Here is a 25,788-nt window from a genome sequence, read left to right as displayed (position 1 = left end):
GAGATTCAGACTGGACATCAGGAAGAAATTCTTCCCGCAGAGGGTGGGGAGCACTGGGACAGGTTGCCTAGAGAAGCTGTGGATGCCCCATCCCTGGGAGTGTCCAAGGCCAGGCTGGATGAGGCTTGGAGCAACCTGGTCTGGTGGAAGGTATCCCTGCCCATGGCAGGGGGTGGGACTGGGGGGGCTTTAAGGTGCCCATTACTGTGATTCTATGAATTAAAAGCCCTTTATATAGCAATTAGAAAATTAGTACCAGAGAACATAAGTAGCTGAGTGAAAACTGGCATGTGGAAATGAAGATTTTTGTTTATGCCAACAGACTTCCCATAGTTTGACTGAGAAACCAATGAACTGTAAGAGGGCATTTTCAACTACTGCTTTTGAACTTAAACTGCCTGGTAAGTTACATAAACATATCAGCAACCGCAGAAGCGATCTGGAGGTAAACAGCACACCCAGTATCAAGTCCCTTTGTTTCAGATAGGAAAAACCCATGTAAAATGACATCTGCAAGACTTTCTGCAAACCTCCTCCTAACTCAAGAGACAAGCACACTCATCTACAAATCACAGATCCAGCCTGTCTGCAGCACATGCCTAGCAACACGACTAGCTCACAATACTTATACAGACAGAATTCTGTACTGATAGACAGCAACAGTCCTAAAAAATTGATTTCTTTTTGAGAGCAGCATTCAGAAAGTTACAGTACATATCCAAAGCTAGAAGAAAAATAATTGCTGCAGTACTAACACACAGAGCCAAGCTCCCAAGACCAGTCACGCCAAACGGAAACAGCGACAGGCTACAGCAGCCATGCAAATTCCTCAGCAAGGACACAGAACACAAGACTTAGCATTTCCATGTCCCTTTTGTTCAGACATCTCAAACCAGTAACACTAATTCATGCATTAAGGTTCCCTTTAATTTGCTGGCTGTAGTGACTTGTTCTCTAATCCCTTTCTTACTGGTCATGTTAAAAATATAATGACTGTGTCTAGAGTGTTACTGGAAGTGGGACTTGCAAATCACTGAAGAGAAACATACCCAATCGACCCTTTAGTGCTGTGTGCCCGGACGCACGTCACTATGATGCAGTCTTTCTCTCGTCCCTGGAATGCATCCACCGTGTCCACTTCTCCTGGGCTGTCGAAGGAAGAATTAGGAAGCTGTTAAATTAGTCGAATTTTCAAGCAACACACTGATGCAAATCGCCTAAACACTATCCTTAATGATCAAGTGCCAAAATAACCCAGGGTAAAATTTTGCTTCGGTATATGAAAACATTCAGCGTACGGACCTGACGCTAAACGTGCTTTCCTGAGGCCAGCAGCATTGTTAACGAGCTGTTCAGGTCCACGTGGTTTGGAATTTTAGGTTTTCTATTAAATCAGCTTTATTCAGAGCAGTTTATATCAACAGCAATATAATCAAAGCATGTAACAATCAAGAAATGGCACAGAGTCCGTGCATCTTAAGCAAAAGGCTTGCACACCCCCTTTAAAGGCATGACTAAGTACAGATTTTGGTAGTACAGAAAGAAGTTTGAGAGGCTCTGTCATTATTTTAAGAGGATAAACAAAGAACTATTTGTTTATCCTCTTAAAATAACGGCAAAGGACTAACATGCGAGAGCCAAGTCCCACTTGAAATCTTAAGATCTCTTTACCTTTTATTCTTAAACACTCTGTCCAGTTGCTCCTGAATTTTCTTTTTCTGTGCGCTGTAAGGGGTAATTATTCCTATGTGACGAAGACCCAGATCCTTCCTTTTTTCTTTAATTGTTCTAATTAATTCCAACACCAGTTTCACTTCCTGAGGATTACTGAAAGAGCTGAACAAGAATGGAAACATTACAGAAAAGCATTTGACAGCCCTTGAAATTCAACACTTCAGCCCAGCTTGTAGGGGGACAGAGTTAAAGCCCGTCTTGAACTTTTACAGCCTCCTTCACACAGAGGCTCAAAGACCTCTGCAAGAGACGATGAGGGGCTAGCAACAGTGAGAAGTGTTATCGGCGAAAGGCTGCGCTTCACATTCCCTTTAGACTACACAGCTTTGCCTTCGTTATACAACAGGAAAAGCAAGGAGTGAGCCTGCCACCTTCTGGCATTACCTCAGAATGCAGCTGTGAAAGGGAAGTCCCTGATATAAACAGAAATCAGAAACTGTTAACACAGAGATTGTAGGCATTCACTGGCATCTAGCAGATAATCAAACCAGGTTTAAAACCAGTTTCAGATAAAAAACATTTAACACCTGCTTTTATGTAAAATTAAATCAAATCAAGTTGAAACCAAAGTTCTGGCTACTTCCTGCATACTGGGAACAACAGAGGAAAGACAACTATTCTGCAGATAATTAGTTCTCAGCACATCTAAAACGTGAGAAAGTAGAAGGCAGGACTTACTCATTGTCTCGCTCCTCACGACCGTCTCCTACATCAAAAATAAGGTAGGGCTGGAATGGCCATTCTGAAGAACATCTGTTCTCTTCTGTTGCTCTGTAAATAACATTTTTATCACCAGTAAACAATACAGAAGTTCTAAGAACTGATACTCCATTTGTTTACATGGTGGTTATCATATACAAGCAACTTCCAGCTTTCCTTCCCTCACAGGTCCTTAATTTTCACTGCCACCTGTATATACTGAGGCCTGAAAATGAACTCTAAGCTGTAAATATGCTTAATTTGAAGTAAGCTAGTTAACTTATCTATCAGCCAGCACTAACAACAAAAGGAATCCAAGTTTTCTCCCATTAAGGATCTTCCCTTCCCCACAAACTCAAGAATTTTTAGACTCAAAAGAGTATCCTGAAGGAAAAGGCTTCTTTGAAATACTCCCCAATCAGAAAGAGGAGCAGGGCTGCTCACCTGTCTGTCTTTAGAGTCCTGCCATAAACATAGTTGGACGGGAAGATGCAGATGTCAGGGTGCATCCTGTACTGCAGAGTCAGCTGCACAACCGGCAGGCTTCGAAACACCTTCTTCTGCACTTGCTCTTCCAGGTGTCTGTGCAGACGTGCCATCAGGGACTGGTCGTAGCCATATTCCTGAGCTTTCTGCCAGAGGGAAAGCATGATGTGGACTTCAGGGCAGTCAGGTTACAGGAATTAATAACGGGAATTTGCTTTTGGACTTAAAACTACATGGTGTTTTCTTTCAGACTTCTAAGTCACTGACAGAACGACATCTACTTGCACTCCGATTTTCTATTCATGTTAGTCTTATTATTTCAGCAGAGATCTCCAGCGTATATCTGAATTTTTGCCAGCGTAGTCTTCGGCAAGACAACTTTCCTTTGTAAGTCACAACATCATAAAATTTTAAAAACCTCAACAATAACAAAATGCACGATCTTCCAGGTGGGATCTCATTAAACAAGCACACAGTCTCCAGACAATTTACGCTTCTGGAGAAACCACTCTGTTTGTCCTCCTTTCTTTATCAGATGTTTAAAACCTCCTTGCGGATGGACACAAAGTGCTCCTGTGTGTTCATCCATAGGAGACATCTGTAGGGTGAGGAAGGCCGCATACAGCCCTCATCCTCCGTTCCTTAGGGAACGTGTGACTGCCTGAAGCTCACACCAGGAAGCAACAGCCTGCCGCAACGCAGCGTCATCACCGACCAACGGGGAGTCGCAGTGACGCGTGTGTTGCCGTAGCTGTTCTTCGTAGGGCACGAAATCAGTTTCAAGCTATGCCAAAAGCCAACAGAGGCGCCACTCACACACCTGCGTTAGCTTCACTCACGCCTCGGAAGGCAGCACTGATACCGCCTCCACGTACCAGAGACTGACCTCGGCAGGGCACGAGAGTTGTCTGACACACACCATGACCTGACATGGAAACGTCTCTTTCCTTTTACCTATAGAGACTGTTCTTATACTGTATCCACTATATAGCATGAAAGAATACAACTTGAACACTTACTACTGATTTTACGGTAGGAGGAAGCTGTCTGGGATCTCCAACGAGGATAAGTTTATTACAGCGATGGATCAGAGGAATCAGTGTTTCAACCTCACAGGACTGCCCTGCCTTTTGTATACGCAAACAGGACAAAAAGTAGAAGTTGTTAGCAAAGGAGTGGAGGAAAGCGTGTTCACTGTCCTGTGACAGAGGCAGAATAACCCAAAAATGCTCTTCAAGGCACAGAGAGAGAAGAATTTTTCCCTAATAAAAACCTCTAGGTATTTCTTTTATTATTAAATACGCAGAGCTCTCTCCAAACAGATACAAATATAACCCAACCATCTGGAAACCTCCACAGCAAGAGGCTCGCTTCAGCCATGATTTTTAAGTAAAAGCCACCTGCCCTTAAAGCACCAAACAAGTCAGAAAAAGCAGCAACTGAAAGTTACTCTTTCTTCTTACGGCTCTGTGTGGCAGAACAGGCTGGTTGAATGGTAAGGGGAGGGGCTGGGGCAGTCAACCCACACGACACTACACCAGCAGCCAAACAATCACAAGTAGCTGAAGCAGAGGTGGAACATGCAATCTAGCTCTAAATAGCTTTACTGACCTCATCCACAATAACACAGCTGAAAGGATCGAGTCCTTTCCGCCAAAACGCAGATTCCAGCAGGCTTCCTCCACTCGTGCTCAGGGTGCAGCAGATGATGTCGGACTCCAAGATGATATCCATCTGGACTTTCTGAGATTGCCCTCGAACCTTCAAATACAACAGGATACCATGTCTCCTCTCGTAGTTTTCCCGAACAACCTTAGAGCAATCTCTAACTGCCTGTACAATCTAACCGCCAAACAGATCATGCCTAACGCATCATCCCAACAAAACCACCTCCAGTATTACAAATGAAAGTCACAAGTTGGCTTAACTGAAGCGCTACTCTCACTAAGTTACACCACCTTAGGGGTGGCAAACTGGAAAGATTCATTCCTCCATCTCTACAGCTATACAATCCAGACACCGTAACTGTGAGCAAAGTTTAGTTTGCCATCACATTTGTGACTCCAAACCTCCACGACCCCTAAGCATCAGCATGTATTTGCTAAAGCTAAACCTTCAGTCATCTCATGGTTTGTGCGACCCAGCCTTAATTACTGGTCTTGCTGTCAGTGCCTATTTCCACCTTAAACCTACCCTCCTTTCACACACACACGCACCCCCACACCACCAAAACTTTCAGCTGTTGTTTTAGTTGGAAACATTTTAAAGTGTCACAGTTCCAGCAGGACTATAATGGGCACGAAAGCGGTGATGAAGATACTAGGACATCCTAGAACGTGAGGACACGCGCATTTCTCTAACCACCTTTGCCAAATATACATTTCATTTAAAATTAATTCTAAGAGTGAATATGCCCATTCAGGGTTTTTTTGCAATATGCAGCCAGAGCACATCTGGATTTCACACCAGTCTGTCCGTAACTTACTCACCTTATGACCTTCATCTTTTTACCTCTTACTCTACAAATACTCCCAGCCATATCAAAACCAGATCTCCACCACAATTAACAGATAGCAAGCACGTAAATAGCTTAGCTGAGGTTTATTACAGAGCTGCCCGAGAGACAAATTCCCACCTCCTTTAGCTGAGAAGCAAGCTGTTGTCTCTCCTTGGAAAGTCTGCCAATCTCATCATCTAACATTTGACTCTTAGATGGGGGAAGAAAGAGAAGCCACGTAAGTATCACGAGTAATTAACACACATTTCCCATATACTTTTTTCCTGCCATACCACAATTCATTTCCTAAACATCTAGACTTGTTCAGACTCTCTTTTAATATCAAACTTGTCTGGAAGAGCTGATCAGTTTCTTCAAAAACACTCAACATATTTAAGACCTTCCATACACAATACTACACTCCACATTTCTGTGCAACTGGGAAAGCAGTTTACAGTCAGGAATCTGTAATTTGAGCACAAATGCTAAGTTTTTAGACAAGAAAAATGGAAAACTTCAAGTGCAATACATACCCCAAAAATCTCAAATTGCAAGGTATCTTACTACTTCCAGTTAGGCAGAGCTCTGAAGTACACAAGTTAAATCATTACGTTCTATAAATACGGCTACACCAGTCACAGAACCAAACAAAGACGCAAAGTGGCACGACTGACCTGAAAATACCAGTACAGATAGACAAAAAAAATCCCTGATGTTAAGGTCTGCATTCCCTTTCAGGGCGCCAACCAACATTTCCATTAGTTGAAAAAGCAGGGGAAGAGACAGTTACTGCTCAGAGATGGCATTAAAAGGAAGAGAGTTCTTTACTCTTTGGATTCAGTTATGAATACAAAAAAACCACACAAACAGTATTAAAAATACTATTATCTTACTACCTCACTCTTCTGACATCTGTGCATGGCACGCTGACGGGACAGCATGTCCAGCTGCTGATCCAGAGCTTCTTTTTTCTTCTGAATATCCTGGTCAGAGTCAGCTGGCTTTCTTTCTATAACAGAACAAAGGAAAACATAGAGGAATAGAAAACGTATGTTACAGTAGCATTGCTCTTAAGTTATTAAGCACAAACGGACAAATCAATTTTGTTGCATTTTCCCTTTTTCTATTGAAGTGTTATCTTGTAAAAGGAAGATACTGAGTTGGTTCCAGCTGTAGCTCTCAAATGCTGCAGAGCCACACTGCTAAAAATGATAGCTTTAACATGCATTTCTTATAATTTCTTTTTTAAAAAGAAGTCAACTTGCTTATCTCTGGTTTTGCTTAGATTTTAGGCAATATGTAAGCTGACACTTTCTCACTAAGACTGAGAAAAACAACACTTATGAAGTACTGTTGCAGAAAAATCTTTTACCAGGTCTTCCTTCTTAAAGGACACAGGACCCTAAGTACAGCACATCATCAAGCTCTTAAAGGCTGAAGAAAAATGTGATTTGCATGTTACTTACTCATTCTATGTTCAACTTGCTGATCCAGGCTAAATGCCCGGACTTCACTGTTGATTGCTTTTTCAGCACCAAGTCGCACTAATTTGATATCACCACAATTTCCTGTTTACAAAAAATCAAGAGTCAAAATACTTCCGTTTCGATTGCTCCAATTGTCTCTGCATTTTGGTACAAGAGGAAAAAATAAATCTAAGCATCACGATATCATACAAGGCTTCTCAGTTTATGCTTTTCAGGGGATTGCAACAATTTACTTGTACTTACCTAAACACACCTACAACAAAGCTCAGTAATTCAAACTCAAAAAAAGTTGCCTATATTTTAGTGTGGCTAACAGTGAAGAAAGTTATTTTGAATTTACAGAATCACCTCTTTTTCCTCAAGCTTATATAAAACTTAGCATTCCTGCGTTAGAAAAACACAGAGTCAGCCGGTAAGTCAATGCCAAATTAACATTTGGTTACAATGCAGAATTTTTTCCTCACCACAGACTGAATGCCTTGTTCCAAATTCATCTACTTTGTATTAGTCACAAACTAGGAGGAGGGGAAAAAAAAAAGTGAGAGGCGCTGACACATCAAAATTTTCAGTCTGTTTAGCATGGCCAGCGACATCCAACTTGATTCAAAAAATCAAGTCTTGTGTTCAAATCTTTAAGGACTACTTAAAAACTGGTGAACTGAAACTAACACTGTGAGGAAAGGGTCGATGTCTGCATAAAGACGAAGTGCAGCTTATTTAAAAAAACATAGTACACTTTTTAGAAAAGCACATTAAAATTAATAACAGCATGAGGATGTACCAGTCATGTCTGGCAAGGGAAAAAAGCTGCTTAGAGTAGCATGTAAGTATCATATGTAATCAACGATTCCAGTTACTCCTTCAGGTTTTGTCTACTTCACAGACAAACAGAATTTTAATATAAACCATACCCAAAGCCTCCTGTCTGTTTTGGCATTTTTCCTTAAATGCAACGATGATCTTTTTCATTAGTTCATCCACAGCAGCATTTGATGGTGCACAAACTAGAAAACGGTTTGGCTTGATCCTGGAATGTGTTTTTTGAGTTGCTTTCTCATTCCTAGTGTTCTGTGAATGAATCACCAATAAAACAAAACAGGCTTTTTAGATTGTTTTCATTTGCGGTTTAAAAGCCAGGCAGTACGCTCAGCTTCCTCAGCAGGCAGAGTACGGGGACTACTGCACCTGAACACCTCTTAAGCTATGTCTAATACTGAGAAACAAGTCAAATGCATTAATGCTATTTGCAAAAATTCCCTTCAGCAATGATGTACTTGATGAAACTGGATGCCAATTTGAAAACCTTGAATTGGGACAGGCCAAATAACATCCTTTAATAGCACAAAATATTAAGGTTTTTTTAGGTAACATACTACTGATTGTGCATGCTTCCTTGATTTTACTCTTGAAGTTCCATACACTGTTTTTCAAGATGCCCAAAAGGTATTACTTCCACCTTTACACCCCATACAGTACAGATTTAATTAAGTCATCTTAATTAATTACACCCCCAGCAATTACCAATACTACACTTCCATTTAGTTTAAGCTATCACTGACTTCCATTGGGAAACTGAAGAGCAGAACATGATGATCGTGTTCACGTTCGCTTACTTCTCTCAAAACACGAGACAGAAGTCCAACAATAGTTTTCGATTTCCCTGTTCCAGGTGGTCCGTGGATGAGGCAGATCTTGGGAAGCCCAGGATGTTGCTTTACCATGGCATAAGCTGTCTCAATGGCTCTCTTTTGATCTTCATTGTATTTATTCATCTCCAATGCCTGAGGGAACAGACAGGGGGAAAACAATGAATTACTAAATGTTGATCAAACCTCCCATGTTCATTATAGCTATTTTCAGAATGTCCCTCACCCCCCAAAAATTACAACTCAAAAACTTGAAGGGCATGGAAGCTTTTGATTCTAAGTTTGCTAAATGCAAACCCAATCCTATCCCAAAAGTTGCAGTGATTGTTTAATCTGCACACCTTCATTTTGCATTACCTTTTCCATACTGCACCTTATTTCCTGAACAGACACCTCTCCAGTAAGGAAAAACCACCCTGAAAGCTGCTTGCAATGCACTACTATTATCTACTGCAATACAGCAGAGACCCCTGAGCAAATTCAGACTCCTCTCCATCACCCAATAAACCAACTCTGAAAAGCACAGTGCCTCAGTGCTTTTGAAATTTGTCTATTTGCACACAGTCAGCTCATAAAACAGCATGCAAATCCAGTTTTGCAAAACTCATGAGATCCAAATGCCCATTTTGTCATCCCTATCACTTCTAGCTGCAGGACTTACGTCACTTTCTGAAGCCACAGGCAAGTCTCTGGGACAGAAGTCACTGTAACTTGGGTTTATGATGGGTTTAGCGAGGGGACTCCTGTTCAACAGTACCAGACCTTTGAATGTCCGGTGTGTGGTCACCAGGGAGCCGACCACCACACACTTCACTTGCTTATTTATGAAGCATGACAAATTGCCTCGAGTTTTTACAGAAAGATGACAGGCTCTGTGCTGCTCCTTTTGTCCTATTAAAAGGAGAGTGAGAAAAGAAAAAAAAACCAAACCACCACCAGTTGTTAATTCAAAGAATACCCAAATTGTTAACTGAAAGATATTCAAACAGGCCACTCAAAGAATTCACCAGAACCAGGTGCTGCCTTCTATTAGGGAGCCAACATCTAATCTTCAAAAAAAACCTCAAACCCCTTTCTACCCCTCATCCCTTCCCCTCCCCCCCAAAAAAAAACCCCAAAACAGAAACACCCTACATTGTTTTGTAAAGCAACTCCCATCTGTTTTAATCAAGCAGCATTAATCTTGATACTTGGTAATCCTGGTAATTCACCACTTGACTTCCAGAAGACTGAACGTTTTAGTCAGCAGGACCACTGAGGTTCACGGCACTTCCTATCTTACAGCAATGCACTCCTGAAGATGCAGAGCACCTAGTCACCATTAGTTTCTGTTCTTACACCAACTATTACCATCTGTGTTTAAGGAATTCCCTAGAAAAATACATGGAAAGCAGCTGTGCAGCTCCAGCTCCTGGCTTTTTACAAAGCTTCTAGCATGTAACAGACATCCTACTGTAGAAGAACAATCCCCATTCTTCTGAGGAAAGTAATACATTACAACTGTCAACCACCAGCTATAAAGAAGCATTTTGCAGTACCAACAGTTATTTCAACCCCATTTACTTACTAGCTAAACAGCCAGACGCACGAGAAAATCGTGTCACAAGACCAACGTGATGAACTACATGGTTCTCTGTCTCACTTTCTTCCCTATAGGCGTCTTTTTTCTTTTGGACTACCAAAAAAATTAAGTCATCCTCCTTCGGATGAAGCTGCCTTGCCAAATCACTTTCTCGAAGTTGAGCTACACAAAATACATTTTAAAATTAGAACATTAAAAGGAAAATGGTTACAATTACTTTTGGACTATAGAAGTACTGCGATCAACATATTGCACATACTTCAGTAACACCCATCTGTTAATGTCCAGAGCTATTAAAAGCTATAGCGAAAGACTACGATGAGGTTTAAGTCCATCCTGCATTCTTAAGCCTGAACATAGCATTGTATAAACATAGAGCAAGTCAAGGACTATTTTATTTATGAAAAGAAGAAACAAAATCCCAAATGAGCAAAATGGAAATTATCCCAACAGCAGTCAAATAACCTTCTGTACTGAACACTTTAGGCACAAATTCCCCATAAAATACATGCATTCTGTATAATAGCAAATTCAATATCCTCTAATAAAATGACCTTTGTATTTAAAGCAAATTTTTAAATTTCCACTAGCTCATTATAAGACATTGTCTAATTAAAAGTTAGAATACTTAACCTGTAAATTCTGCTGCATTCAAGTCAGCAGAGAAGCTCTGCAAGCAGAAGTAGTAACTCTTCTCTCTTACTTTCTGATTTTCTATCCGGTCTTGTGCCAGCTACATGTTGGAAAGTAAAAGCTGAATAAAAATGCTTTGAAGGGTTTAGTGTATCAGAACAGCTTATCACAACTCAAGGGGCAAATATACTAAGCAGAAATAAGAGAAAGCTAACAGACTGTGAAGTACAGGCACTGAAGAATCTTACCCATTTCTTTTTTTCATATATCCATCCACATTACACATAAACACACACAGGGCAAACGGAAGCGCTTCCTCCCCACCCACCCAATCCAATGTACTTTTTTTACAAAGCTCTTCAAAACAAACGTGGGTTCCCTCGCCTTCCATTTCCACCTTAAAATATCAGTACTTTCAGTACTGACCTCATCACCTACGCTACTTGTGCGGGACAAGTGATGCAGTGACTGAACTTGAAAGCATACAGACTTGAACTGAACGAAGGCTATGATTTCTCACTATTAAACTATTAAAATTAAGCTATTTGGAAAAGAAACTTCTCAGATTAACCTACCCACTCACATAATTTCTCAACATAATGAAAACATCACGTTCTTAGCCTCTTTTTACAGACACTGTCATTGAAACACCTGTTTCTTAAGCAAAGATTCCTGGTTTAAACTTTATACACTAAAAAGCAAGAGGAATCACCTCCTTTTACATGCTACTGTGGATGTGAACCCCAAAAAGCACTTCACTAAGGTTAATGACACTGTCTCCAATCTTAAACATAACTGTCTAAAATCCTTCCTCTACTCAGCTCTGTATCTGAACGTTTTCAGGAGGTAAACAGAAGGCAAAACCCAGTTCTTAATCTCTCAGTAACATTTACAAGGGTTGATAAAAACAAGCCAAGAAGCAGATAGCTACTTACTGTTTCAAAGGCATTTAGCATCATCAAGGGGAAAAATGTATCAAAATAGTCATTGTATCCCTGAAACTGGACAGGAACAGGGGCTACTACAGAATGCAGGAGAGTACTTGGAGGTCCAAACTGGCTGGCGTTCACAAACATTTCGTAAGTCCACTTCAGCACTTCATTGACAAAAACACTATGATCACGCTGCTGAGCGCCAAGAAAGGAAGAGTAACACGCCTCTCGGGCAGGCCTTCTGCAAACACTCGCAGCACTCTCATTCTGCCTATTTAGTGGCTGGAGCACGTTACTAGAAGCGTGGGGTTGAGGTACGTTGCCGAAACTCGCAGGCGCGCGTGTTTGATTTCCTGCTGGTGCAGCCTTTGGAGCTGGCGGCCTGACCGCCACTGGTTTTCCTGCGTTCGCTTTGCTTTTTGAAGCTGGTGGTAGCTTTTTACCATCTTCAAGATCCTTGCTGAAGGCTGCACTCCGCGAAGAACTTACTGCGCTGAAAATCTTGGTAGTGGAAGGCTTTCTTGGTTTAGACGACGGCAGGAAAGGTTTGGCAAACAAGTGATCTGCTGCTGAGCAGGCGGCTGAATGCTTACCACAGTACTCCCCTGGTTCTTCCGCTTTTTCCATACAGTCTCTGTGCTTGCATTTCACAGCAGTCACGGATCTGTTCTGCTGAAGGCTTTCAGCACTACTCACTTCCTCTAGTCCTTTACTAGCTGATGTAGTATCTTGAACACTTTCTTCCTGAGAACATAATTCCATATCCACAGGATCTAACTGAGTTAAAAACAGATCATCATCATCATCTTCACTGTTTTCATCTGGTTTACAGCCATTTTCTTTTGAAGTTGTCTTCTCACACGTAAACTGGTCAATGCAACCTTTTCCTGAAGGTTCACCCTTCTCATCTCCAGCAAGTGCAGTGGAAGAGAGGCTTGAATCCATAGGAACAGGAGAAACCATCATACTGGTACCCTCTGATTTCCTGTTCAAGTCTGAAGAACTAGGAATTTTAAAGACACACGTCTCCCCCTCCACGGAGGGGCTTTCAAACTTTTTCTCACTGGCAAAGGGAGAAACATCCTCCTCCCTTCTTTCCCCATTTCCGTTTTCAGAAACTCCTTTGACAGATGCCAGTTCAAAACTCCTAGGCTTTTGCTTCGTAGATTCTGCATCCACTCTAACTTTTTTGTGTCTATTCTCAGAACGCCCTGTGAGATTTTTCACCCTGACATCTTTTTGGGGCCTCATCTGCCTTAGAAACTGAAGATCTTGGCAGGCCAGCAATTTTTTATTATGTTTTACAGACAAGGTCCGAGGAGTGATTAGTTTAATCTTCTGTTTCTGTGCAGCTCCAACTCTCCCTGCAGCTTTACCATAGCTGCGCAACTGAGCGACGCTCTCTAACGAGCGCTGGGAGAACTCGAACGCCTTGCGGGGGGCCTTCTTCAGACCAAGTTTTTCTGCAGTTGACGCTGGGGCAGGACACTGCCGAACTTTCTTTGGAGGAACCACAGCAGGCAGTGACCTGCCACATTGAGAAACTTTTGACGTACTTTGAAGTAGTTTCTTATTTTGTACAGTTTTAAAAACAGGAGGTTTTTTAGGACTTCTTTGAACAGTTCTTGCTGCTTTAGCTTTTGCTATGTTCTTCTGTGGACTCGCGCTGTTTTTCTTAAGGGCCAACTTCGAAGCTAATGAGATGTTAGAGGTAGATGCTCTTGGTTCAGTCAATTTTGAGGCCAGGCTGAAGCCTTTAGCAACAGCACCTTTGTCTGCAAAACTGTCCAGCTGATCTTTTGCATTTCCCTCACTAACAGATTCTTGCAATGTTGAATTAGTCACTTCTTTCATATTATCCACTTCCTTCTGATGAGAAGTATCTTCCATCTGCTTTTCTATCGAGTCTGCTTCTTCCATAGTACCATCACTCAAGTAGTCCATATCGTAGCCCCAGTCATTTGTGTGATCATACACGAAGTCAGCTGGCTTACTGCTGTCAGCACATGTTGTAACGTGATCTTGCTTATACTCCTGAGTTGCTTCCATACTATAATCCTGAGTATCTTCCCAAACCGAAAAGACATCAACTTGTGTTTCAAACTCAAAGTACTGCGAGTCGCAGTCTTCCACTGACAGGTGAGAGCTTGGAGTCTTCGACTCTGTTTTGATATCACTATCAGAAGTGCAGCTGGAAGTTGAAGGCTGCTTTTGGGGGGACATATTTTCATTCTTTTTTCGTGTGTTCTCCTTGTCAGACACACCTCTTTCTTCATCAGAAGAGTCTGAAATTATAATGACTTGATTGTCAGGGCAATCTGCGTCACAGGGAGACTTGGTACTTTGGCTATCACATGAAGATCTTACAGCACCCTTCACTTTCCTTTTAATATCACATACATTGTGATGTACTGAGCTTTCTTGGTTTGAGTCAAATTGAAAATTAACACTTTTGGCATAAGCAGCTAAAGATAATTTACTGAGTTCTCTATCAACCTGGGAATCTGTTGAAGTATTGTCTTCAGAAACCATATCCATAGTGTCCTCTTTCTTCCCCACTGAACTGTTTTCTTTCTTGAAATATTCTGAAAATTTCAACAACCTGTCACTTGATTCACACTTCATTGACCATGGCCAGATCTGAGGAGCAGGGTTGGACAGATGTCTCTCGTTGTCAGAGCTAGATGGAACACGACCTTTTGCTGAAGTTTTATCCGCACAAAATGTCTTTGAAATTTGAACTTTATGGTCACATTTAACCAAGTCATTTAAATTAAGCTGTTCCTTGTCTGTGTTTTGCATGTCAGTGTCTTTCTTAAACAGAGATTTGAACAACAAACTTGATTTTTCTTCAGTGGATACTTTTTTCAGTAAGGTGTCACTAATCCCTGAATGCAAGGCACCATCTTCATCTTCCTGCTCAGCAGGTTCATCTTCAGAGGAGCTGGAGCTATCTAGTGGTGTTGCTTTTGACACCCGTTTAGTTGGGACCAGTCTGGATTGAGAAGCACTGCTGACACTTTTCTCCCGCGTACTTTCACAACCCTTTGAAGATGGAGCATCTGCAGAGATTTCACTGTCACACACTGTATTCGCTCCCTGGTGTTCGCTGTCGCTTGTGCACAGGTGGCCAGCGTAAAACTTGGGTTGCTCTGCTTCTGAAGCACGCGTTGCCAAACTGCAGTTTTTCAAGTCGTGTGGCTTCGCTGGCTGCAACGCTCTGGAGGACCATTCAATTTTCTGCACCGTGTTTTTCAAAGCTTTGAATCTATACGCATCTGCTTTATGCTTCAAAGAGTAACTGGGAGACGGATCGCTTTTGTTTCCCTCTGAGCTGTAAACACACTCTGGAGAACCAGGAGGAGTTTGCGCAGCCGGACGTATTGGTGTTACGGGTCCTGCTTCACATTTGTTCGCCAACTCTCCACTTCTGAGATCTGAACACTGGGCATTAGAGCACCGATTATTCGTAACGCCTTTCCCTGCCACAAGATCATTTGCATTTTCCTGAACTGTCCCACATCTTTTAGTTGCCAAAGAGTTCTGTGGGCAGCCGCATTCCTGAGTCACCAAGTCATTAACTTCCTTATTAATATTCATCAGGACGCTCTCTACGGATGTCCCAGATCTTGAACTTTTAGATGCATCGCATTAGAGCACCGATTATTCGTAACGCCTTTCCCTGCCACAAGATCATTTGCATTTTCCTGAACTGTCCCACATCTTTTAGTTGCCAAAGAGTTCTGTGGGCAGCCGCATTCCTGAGTCACCAAGTCATTAACTTCCTTATTAATATTCATCAGGACGCTCTCTACGGATGTCCCAGATCTTGAACTTTTAGATGCATCTCTTCTCTTTCTCCTGTGGAAAGGGTTGTCCCGACAATCTTCACCTCCTCCTTCCTTCGATGTGACAGCGAAGACTGCGTAAACGTCATGTCTGCCATGGAAGCCCATCATGCATCCACCACCATGTGCACTCTTCTCCTGCTTTACAGAAATGGTAGAGTTTGCACTGTTTCTTACTGACACAAGGGTATTCAAAGTTCTGTCCTTTATACTTCTTATAACCTGCTTTAGACACAACTGTAATTCCTGGGTCTCCTGGATGTTCAGCTGCCAACCTAAAGACAGATTTCCTCGCAGAAGAAGATTGAGTTTGTCTAGGTATTGCTTGCAAACAGCATGCTGCCCAATTTGATAGCCCTCTCTAAGAAGGCTGCGTATCAGCTGCACACAGGCGTGCTGCACAGAGTTAGAAGTTTGTAAAGATGCCGCTGGTGAACCTCTCACAGAGTGTCCAGATGCTTTTTCAGTGCAGCGTGTAAATGCTACAGCTGGAAGCTTCGCACTTCTCACCACTGCTTCCACCCATTCCTGGGAGCAAATCCATAGCAAATGCAGGCACCTTTTATTTCTGTGTAGTTCAATAATGGACACCAAGATCAGGAGGAAAAATTCAGAGACTTTGTCACACTGCTGGATTCTTTCCTGGAGAATATCTTTGATTTCCGAGCAGAGGTAGTGAATGACCTCCACTATATATGCTACACCCAAGTCCTGGAGATCCATAAGCGACTGAACAAAAGGGATGAACCACAGAAACGTGCTCTGATGGACCCGCATTTCTCTGCCAATATCAGACTGAAGCACACTAGCCAGCGTTTGCATATCTTCGTACATGTTAGGGCAGTAGTCTGGACAAATGGCAGTCTTCCATCCAGTATCCTGAAAAATAAATTCGCCACACAATCCTCATTACGCACGCCCGCATCGTGCAATCTGCCAGGTTTTTTTTAGTTGTAAAAGTTACTCTCTAATCATATCTTCGTACATGTTAGGGCAGTAGTCTGGAAAAAGGGCATTCTCCCATCCAGTATCCTGAAAAATAAATTCGCCACACAATCCTCATTACGCATGCCCGCACCGTGCAATCTGCCAGGTTTTTTTCTAGTTGTAAAAGTTACTCTCTCTCTAATATGTTGAGTAAATGATAGCATCTCCTATGTATTAATATAAGTCAAAATCTAAATTAGAAAAATGCAAAAAAAAAAAAGTTCAAACCAATACACACATAAGGAACTCATTTCCTGAAATGTATCCTGTGAAATAAGTGTCAAGTAGTAGTTCCTTTACAAAATCACTGTCAAACCCTCCAAAGACGTTGTTAGGCTGACATAATTTAACCTCAGATAACCAAATATACTTTTAAAGCCTTTAAAAGACACTTCATAAACACAACACACCAACATCAAGAGTACACACTCCCAAATGTTTCTCCTGCTTTGTAACAACCATACCCACCACCACAAAGCCATTCTGGAGCACAGGCTAACATCTGAAAGTAAACCAATGCATAACTCATGACTCCACACTAAATATATTAGTTTGGAACACTGAGAAGCAAACAGTAAGATACAGGAACTCAAGCAGCCACTTTTCTTTTAAATTGAATTCAGAGTTTCCTTTTGGGTGCCAATGTTCATTTCAATCTTGATACGAATTCTTGGGCTTTAGTACCGTCTCTGCCTAACTCACAACATGTTCTTCTTTCCTCTTAGACTCTGAAAGTACCAGGTAACCAAGAAGTGACCAGACTGGCTATTTAAGGCACACAATAGTGACACTATTATGTAATATTTTCTTTACAACATTACTAGCAGAAACAGAGTATCTTCCCCTCTGTGTTTTACAGACAGTTTAAACTGACAGTGTCATTCAGTGATCACAGCTCAAAGAACAGGGAAATAAAATATTTTTAATACCTTTTGAGGTTTTTCTGTGTTATAATTATACACAATCTGACTGCAAGTAACCATGTCATCATTATAGTCTGAGTCCGGTTCAGATTTTGTCCTGCAAAGAAACAGAAATCATTACAGACCCCACACAACCAATTTAAACTACAAGAAAGCCAACTGGCCAAGACACAAATTTCACTTTTCAGATACTGACCACGTGACTATTAGAACTTGTCAGCGATAAAACATACCTAGGAAAAGATATAATCTTTAAACTTGTAAAGCTTGTTCTCATAAGAGGTGGGGGAAGTGACTACCTCAGGAAAAAGAGCTGTCTGTTAAGTCATGGATTTGACTACCTAGAACAAACCCAGAAGAATTTTAATTTTTTATGCATAAATGCAGCTCCATCATGGCTACATCCTCAAACTTTCTAAACAACTATTTGAACACAACACGCAAACAGCTTGTTTTAACAGAAGAAAATCTCCTTTCATACCCCTTCCTCAACTATCTATACCATCCCACATAGCTGTATCTGTAGCTACCTATAACATTATAGACTATGTGTATAAAAATGCTGAACGTGGTAGATGCTGTCCCTCAAAGCCGATTAAAAAGTACCACAGGAAAACAACTACTACAGGTATCCAGGTACTATTTTCCACCAGCTTTTTATAATTAGACACAATTTCAGTTCTCAAAAATAGGTATGATCCTGAACTCTTGGGGCCTGGATTCTTATAAAACCCCTTAGAAGGGACAGCATGACAAAGGACGGAGTTCAAGTTTACATAACAGAACTCTGTTCTCACAGAAGCTGTTTCTAGACTTCCTTGCAGTGCACTAACCAACCACTTCTGCACTCAGCAAGAACTTTCCGTTCAACGCTGACAATATTGTCACCCAGAAGTGATTCAGAAAGCTCCATTTTGTCTTAGGATATCAGAAGATAAAACCTTTCTAAAGACTATCTGATGCCTGCTCTGTGTTTTAAAGCATTTCCTTTCAGCGGTTCACTATCTTATCCAAGCTATTAAAGGCCAGTTCCATGATTCTCACTTCATTACCTTCCCTGAAGGGAATACATTCAGAAAAGGTTTTAAGACCATACAGTACCATTAAGTAAATACAACCTCGAGATTATATACTGAAGACTTAACATGAGCTGAAAGTAAAAAGCAGTTGTTGTCTGAACTACAATAAAATCTAAAACTGTGTCATCCACTGAAAATTCTGGAGTTTCCATAATTCTACCAAGAGTCTCAGATATGGCAATATCTTCCTTAAACTTCACTGCAACTTGGTTAGAGCATTAAGTAAGCACTGAACAGTTAGCAGCCTTCCTGACCGAGGAAAAAGCATCCTGAAAAGCATAACAGACATCACAGTACTCAAGAAGAAGTGAGCGTGTATTTTTTGAAAGAACTCACAAATTCAGGGGACCTACTTCATCTTCTTATTGCTTGAAGTTTGCAACATCTGATTTTTTTCCTTGCCATCTCCCTCCCCCAACACAAATTAAGGCAGCACTGACAAGAAAACCAAGACCAAGCTACTGTGCTACCTGGTACTAAAGTGGTAAAGCTGTTCTAGTCTCTAAACAAAACTGACCTCTTAAAGCTATTGCGTATATTTTTTATCTCATTGTTGTAGCTCACACTGTTGATAATGGTTTGAAAGGCTTGGACAGGATCAATAAGCTGACCCCAAACTTTAGATCCGAGCTGATCCAAAATAACCATGAAACAATGCAGCGCTGGCCAGAAGGGGTCAGAGGAATCATCTGAAACATAACAGTAATATTGGGGAGAGTTGAAATTCAAGAGTCCTGCACATTCTTAGACTAAGATGAAGTTGAAAGTAGGTGGTTTTCATTGATTTTTCTTAAATGCTAATATAAAAACATGTATTCTAGTAAGTTATAACTATACTTTTTAACCTGGTAAAAGAAAAAAAGATTTTAAAAAGTCAACCACACTTATCTGTACAGACACTGTTCTTCATGCAGTCTCAAATCAACAGGAATCTGGATATCCATTACCAACATTTCCCACCTCTATGAAACGGACTCTTCCACACTGATTTTTGCAGTGCTGTTCTAAGAAGTGGGTACAACTTACACGGCTATGACAACCTATAGTTCAAAATTAGCTAGAAGCAATTGGTTTTCCTTCAAGTGTGTTCTTCATTCCTCATGTAAAATAACATATCCACAATAAAGCTCTAGTCATTTAAGAGGCAGCCCTGGTCTTGAGCTCATGTGCCATTCCCAGCATATGCCATTGCATGTGGCCTACAAGAACAGGCCAAGGGCCACTAATCTGAATTCTACCCAGTTACAAAAGGGACTGCCTCAAAGCAGATGGGCTGAAGAGTCAAATTTTAAACAAGCTGTGGCAATCCCGAAGGTGTGTGTTTATTTTAGGACCCAAAATTCAAACTTCACAACACAATGAAATGCACATTCCCATACGACCTGTCCATTAAATGAAAATAATATGGTAGAAGTTATGGATTTGCCCTCTAAAAGCCTCTAAGCCAGCCTTAGAGCTTAACCAGTTTGAATGCCACTTTTCAGTATCTGTCAGTATCACCCAACTACTGTATAACATTGGCCATCTTCCAGAAGGTAAATAACCCTCAGTTAAAGTCACCTCAGCATTACACTCCTAAGAATTTACACAATTGAACAAGGAAATATGAAAAATAGAGTATGAACTGTCTTAATCTCAGTATCAAAATTAGTTACCATCTGCTTCTTTCTCCATGGTGTGAAGTATAGACTGCATGAAATCATTTTGTTTGTCTGGGCCCAGTAACAAGGAGTCCATCGCTTGTTCTTCCAGCACTGTTAGCAACATACAGATCCCTACAAAACCAAAAGGAAGCAACCCGTTCATATCTTTGCAAAAATTTGTTCTAATTTTAACCAAATCAAGGATCATTTTCCAAATGCCATTTACATAGCCAAAGATCAGCAGCAACATGAAACTAGTTAAACGCTACCTCCCTACTGCAACATTGTTTTCCCATTTGACATCCCCCAAAATAAAACGGCACCTATGAAATAGCAGAGCTCTGACTTGAAAGAAGTGCTTACAAGATGAGAGAGATGACATGCACAAATTAACTTCTGATCATAAACACTCACCTAGCCAGTAGTTCTTGTAGTTGGCAGTATCATATAAATGAGATGGCAGAAGGATGAGTTTACCCTTTTCGATTACTGAAAAGCTGTAAATATCTGGATTCTCAAAAAGGCCCAACTCAATAACTTTGAACAAACAAGTCAGCACTTCCTGTAAGTCATAGTAATCATCCCTGTCAACCTTCCCTAAATTCCTTGCTGTTAGGATGGCCCATCGACGAATCTAAGGATTGAAACAAAAAAGTTAAAAACTCCTTGGGATTCATGTGACAAGGGCTAGCATTTGGTTTTGTACTTGCTTTATGTTGTTTGAACATTGCTGACCAACATTGTCTAATTCCGTAATATCTGTAATGGTTACAGTATACAGCTGTGTTGTCAGCACAGGACACTTGTCATTTCTCACCTTGGCGGAATCATTCTCTGACCTACTCCGAAAACTTCGGACTTTGAGCAAGCGTGAAGAACAATACTATTAAATCTTCTACTGTTTCTTAGGACAAGTTGAAATTTTCTACTCCACACTGGTGTTTAAGCAAGCCACTCTTGGAAACGGAACAGCCACAACCTGGCCACCAGCAAACGTCGCCTGACTCTCCAAAGCTGCATCAAAGCAGGTGGGAAAACAACAGTAGAACTCACACTCTCCCAATATAAACAAACAGACCACTTGAGAGTTACAATTCAACACTCCTTCGCGCGTTACACATCCAAATTCAATTCACAGACAAGCGCACCACACAGGGCCTTTTGTAAGGTCATGAAAATAAAGGACTCAAACTCCCTTGAGTATTAACACAGCACATGCAACAAGGGCTCACTGTTCCACCGGGCCCTCCCAATGGAATCAGGATGTGTATTCTTAAATTCTCTGTATTATCGCTATTTTGTCAGTACTCTTCCCTATTATTGATACCAGTTTCAGTTCTAGGATGTGTTTATGTAGTTTGAAGGAACAGCCTTCTCGCAGGATTAATACATCATCTTCAGAACAATGTAGAAAAAGTAAGCACTCAGACATGCCTCTACTGCTCTGAGAACCTCAGGCCTTTTTGGTAATCTCACAAATCCTTTTAACCAGGAAGAAAATTAAAGTGTCAGTTAACAACCACAACTGCAAACCCTCTCAAACCCTTTCAACCTCGACACTTCCAGTATTGCAAAATTTCTCTTTTTCTTACTTTCTGAAGAGACTGCATTCAAAAAGAGAGCAGCCTCTGCTACACGCACCAGCATGAATGGTATGAAGATCAGTTGACACTTCCAAATACCATAAAGGAGCTCTCCTGTTTACACTTTCAGATGAATTTTTGATCTGACTGTTCAATATTAAAATATCCCGTAGGGATTCAGACACAGGCCAAAAGAAGAAAACACACCTACAGCATTTCAAGTTGTCCCACCACAGAATACACAAACCCACTGAACACAACACTGCCCCCTTGAAACAACAAAATTCAGCGACCACCAAAGGGCATTTCAGAGAAAGTGCAGTGCTGAGCAGATATCTTTAAGGTCCCTTCCAACCGAAACCATTCTGTGATTACATCCTCATTTTTTCAATGTTAAGGTTCTGAATACTAAAACAGGAAAGCTTCTAGGGATGGAGGAAGAACAGGGAAGGAGAAGGGGATTAATACACTAAATTACAAATGCAATTCTATTTTGGGATTATAAGGCGTAAATTTACAGTTTGAGCATCTGTAAATTCTGCTGACTAAATGCAAACATTAAAGTGATTCTAGAAGTTATTGCAAAATAAGAGTCTTCTCCCCTTCAGCAAGAGTAACTGTACTCCTACTGAAATCTCATTTTTATATGTACAGTAAAAAAAAAAATACAGAAAATCAAACACTTAGAATTCTGAACGCTACTATTTTCATATTCTTGTCATTAATAATAAGAATCTGTTCTGACATCATTTAAAACTAAGTTGTAGTGGAACAGAAAAAGTAACTTACCACTTCATTTGGGTGTACCAAAAAGAGATAAATTCCTGGATATTTCTCAAAGACCTGAAAGGAGCTGTGACTTTTTTCCATTCTACAGAGCACTTCTACACACAGCTCACCTAAAGAGACAAGCACAGGTATAATAAGGCCTAATTTATATGCTCACAAAACAAATAAATCAATGTCAACAAATATATACACACACCCCGGTACTTCAGTTTAACTACTGTTTGTTATCTGCAGCCCCCTCAGTAGAACAATACCATTCCCTTTCAACTGTACACTCTAAGATACATACTGACTTTATGGTGCAGCAGCAGATATGGGTATTTCAGTATTTCTAGAAGGGGCACTCGCAGGTTATTCTCAAAATCCGGGCCCACAAAACCAGACATGTGCATTTCTCCAGTCTCATTCACTACAAACAACTCATCATCTTCTCCAGCTTCTTCCCGCACGGATTTCTCAATGTGGGCAACAAGACGGGAGGTTTCCAACTCCCACAACACCTATTCAGTGGGGAAGAAGAACTGATCAAAGTGCATTTGTGAAGAAAGTGATGAAGGACATTTATTACCACATGCAGAAACCACAAGGTTTTGAACACTTAGTTTCATTTTGAAAAAGTTTCTTTCCAAGCGTGGTGTGAAACCAATAAGGTTTTGACATGGCATTCAGACTGCAAATCACAACACTCACTTCACAGTTAAGATTATAAAGTAATTTTTAACAGACTGACATTCAAACCTGAAGCATTTTTATAATTCTGCTAAATATTCATACGCTGTTTCCACAATTATTTCAGGCCATAGGTTAGTCATAAAACTTTGTTCCATTGGCCAATATAAAAGAACTGCATGATACAGAAAAAGATCATATTTAGGAAGAAAGGAAAAACAATTTTAAACTCTTGCCTTCTCACAAATTTTGCAACGTATTAGTGGAAGTTAATGTCAACAATGCAAACAGGCTGATCGACCTGCTAAATATTAATAGGGGATTTGGCTTCCGTAACATCACTCATCTCAAGTAACTACTTCACACCTCAATTAGAAACCCAGGTTATTTCCTTTCTGTGTCTCTTAACTGTAGGAACTTTCAGGAGTCCAGTCACTGCATGTGTTTCCAATCTACACGCAGATGGCATCGCCCTCCAGAGCACTCTTGCTGACTAATTTAAACAGCAAGCTTTTAGACACCTGATCAACTAGCTCCAGATACTCATTTTACATACATATACAAATAAAGGCAAAGCAGCTTTCCAAAATACAAAATCTGATACTAAAGAGGGAGAATTATAAAAGGCTTATAATAAAGAGTTTTTAAACTTTTATGGTCAGTTTTAAATGCACAATCTCACAGGCTTTGCAGTAAGTCTCAAAAATTCAAGCTTAGTAGAAAACTGAATGAGAAATGAAAGCAACCAAAAAGAACACCAGACCCAAAGCTGAACAGAAGCCAGAGACAGGAAGGAACTACATTAAAGAAACTGAGCTGTTTGTCAGGTGTTCTTTTTTCCCGGATATCAAACCATCACAGCATGAATAAAGTTCAAGCTATAATGTCTAGTTAGCGACTTCCCACCACTGTTTTAGCTCTCGCTAATTTGAATACATGCAAAACAAGAGGGTCTTCTGGTTTTACAATCGGCTCTTTGCAACCGAATACTAAAAGGTAGACAGTTAAAAAGCAAAATACCCCATATTCCCAAAAGCAGTAAACACAACCCCTGCAGGAAACTCCCCTGAGCTGAGGCTGGACCACAGATGCCTCTTCTGAGGTTTTCCTTCAGTTTCGAGTCCTCCTGCTCAGTGCTGGGCAGGAGCCAGATCTCTTGATTACCTCATGCAACCTCGGCAATTCTTCCCGTGCTTTGTGGTATTCAACCACACACTCCAGGCAGTAACAGAGATCATCACTGGATCCTTCAAGATCTTCCGGGGACAACTGTTGAGAAGCATACCTCTTCAGGAGCTCGGTGGTGTCAGAACCACCACTTGTACACCATCGACATGTGCTCATTCTTTGGATGGAAAAAGGAAAGAATTAACAAAAGTGGCAAAATATTTCCTTTCAGCAACAACAATATGTAACTTTCAAGTGTGATGAGTTTCAGGATTTATGTAAGTGATTACCAGCACACATGGATCTTCTTATATAGGCGCACGCAATTAAAGAAAGAGATTAAAGCATTAAGTCAACATTACAGAAAAATGCCTGCCGAAGGGCAAACAAAAGTAAAGCAGCGAAAAGAAGCCAAATTACATCATTTGCAAACTACGAAACAACGCGTGAAAATTCACTTTACGCACAAAACACACCCTCATCCACGCTTAACACACACTTTCCAGAACTACCAGGCTGAAGTTCGCTATGCTGTTTTACTAGTGTCTGTGGAATACAGGTCTAATAAGTACAAAATTTAATTAGGTTTTTTTCTCCTTCATCTCTTGCTAAAATTTATAGGTCAACAAATCCCTGTTGTCAAAAGCAAAGGATATTTATGCAGAATTTTCCTGTCTTCATTACTACTATAGTTAGAAGAACATCATAAATATTCTCACCACAGATTGCTTCATCTACAACTAAAAGTTCTTCACTAAGCAGCAATGCAGTCATCTCAGACCTCCTGCTAGTCTGAAAAACCTCAACAGAACACTGGGAAGGCATGAACACTTAAACTAACTACAGAAAAGGAAAGATGGCAATTGTTACTGAGCATAACACGGAATGCAAAAGGGAAACGCAGAACAAAGCCATACGTTTCCTCCTATATACATGCCGAGGGAAGAGCCGCTGCAGCACTCACCTCTGGGAGAGGGAGCTATCTGCCGTGCAGGTGTGCCAGGTCACATGGGGGGCACGGGAACAGCGCTGCCCCGCAGCCGGGGCGGGGGGCTGACGCCTTCAGCCATACAGCACAGCAGCGCGGTCAGTAACCCATCCCCCGGTATCCGCGTCCTGCTGGTGCTTCAAGGATCTGGGGCAGAACAGTAGCCATGGGAAATCGGTTCGGTTCACACGTTACAGACTAAGAATTGCTTAGGTATTTACGTTAACAAACGTCTTATCAAACACATTTACCGAAGTGGTTTGATTTGCAACTGAATCCCTTCTGCCACTCAAGCACAGGAAGCACAGTATCCTCTCGTTCTTTAGGAAAAGGCGTAAGTTACCTCCGCACGTTGAGCAGGGATGCCGAACCGGCGCAGGCGGATACCGAAGCCTCAGCCGGACCGCGGTACCGCC

At 41.1% G+C, this 25,788-nt stretch overlaps 1 protein-coding gene across 1 annotated transcript in view; it reads right to left on the bottom strand.

The window, feature by feature from the left end:
* SETX (senataxin) overlaps nt 1-24,561 on the bottom strand; it is a 28,139-nt gene extending 3,578 nt beyond the window's left edge. Inside the window, exons 1-23 of the mRNA XM_010152982.1 lie at nt 24,382-24,561; nt 22,838-23,048; nt 22,549-22,658; nt 20,591-20,810; nt 20,189-20,308; nt 19,051-19,222; nt 17,461-17,551; nt 15,386-16,423; nt 11,700-15,203; nt 10,765-10,864; nt 10,117-10,293; nt 9,211-9,440; nt 8,517-8,684; nt 7,815-7,971; nt 6,883-6,984; nt 6,313-6,425; nt 5,555-5,626; nt 4,531-4,680; nt 3,939-4,046; nt 2,878-3,065; nt 2,413-2,505; nt 1,672-1,836; nt 1,050-1,148 (exon numbers count right to left, since the gene is read on the bottom strand). Of these exons, the coding sequence (XP_010151284.1) occupies nt 1,050-1,148; nt 1,672-1,836; nt 2,413-2,505; nt 2,878-3,065; nt 3,939-4,046; nt 4,531-4,680; nt 5,555-5,626; nt 6,313-6,425; nt 6,883-6,984; nt 7,815-7,971; nt 8,517-8,684; nt 9,211-9,440; nt 10,117-10,293; nt 10,765-10,864; nt 11,700-15,203; nt 15,386-16,423; nt 17,461-17,551; nt 19,051-19,222; nt 20,189-20,308; nt 20,591-20,810; nt 22,549-22,658; nt 22,838-23,048; nt 24,382-24,561 (7,568 nt within the window). The remainder of the gene's footprint in view (nt 1-1,049; nt 1,149-1,671; nt 1,837-2,412; nt 2,506-2,877; nt 3,066-3,938; nt 4,047-4,530; nt 4,681-5,554; nt 5,627-6,312; nt 6,426-6,882; nt 6,985-7,814; nt 7,972-8,516; nt 8,685-9,210; nt 9,441-10,116; nt 10,294-10,764; nt 10,865-11,699; nt 15,204-15,385; nt 16,424-17,460; nt 17,552-19,050; nt 19,223-20,188; nt 20,309-20,590; nt 20,811-22,548; nt 22,659-22,837; nt 23,049-24,381) is intronic.
* Between the last annotated feature and the right edge of the window lie 1,227 nt (nt 24,562-25,788).

Source organism: Eurypyga helias, unplaced genomic scaffold (genome assembly GCF_000690775.1).
Source record: "Eurypyga helias isolate BGI_N326 unplaced genomic scaffold, ASM69077v1 scaffold4086, whole genome shotgun sequence".
In the NCBI taxonomy this organism is placed as follows: Eukaryota; Metazoa; Chordata; class Aves; order Eurypygiformes; family Eurypygidae; genus Eurypyga; species Eurypyga helias.
Note: the sequence above shows the minus strand (reverse complement) of the source record. Positions and strands in the feature narration are given on the sequence as shown.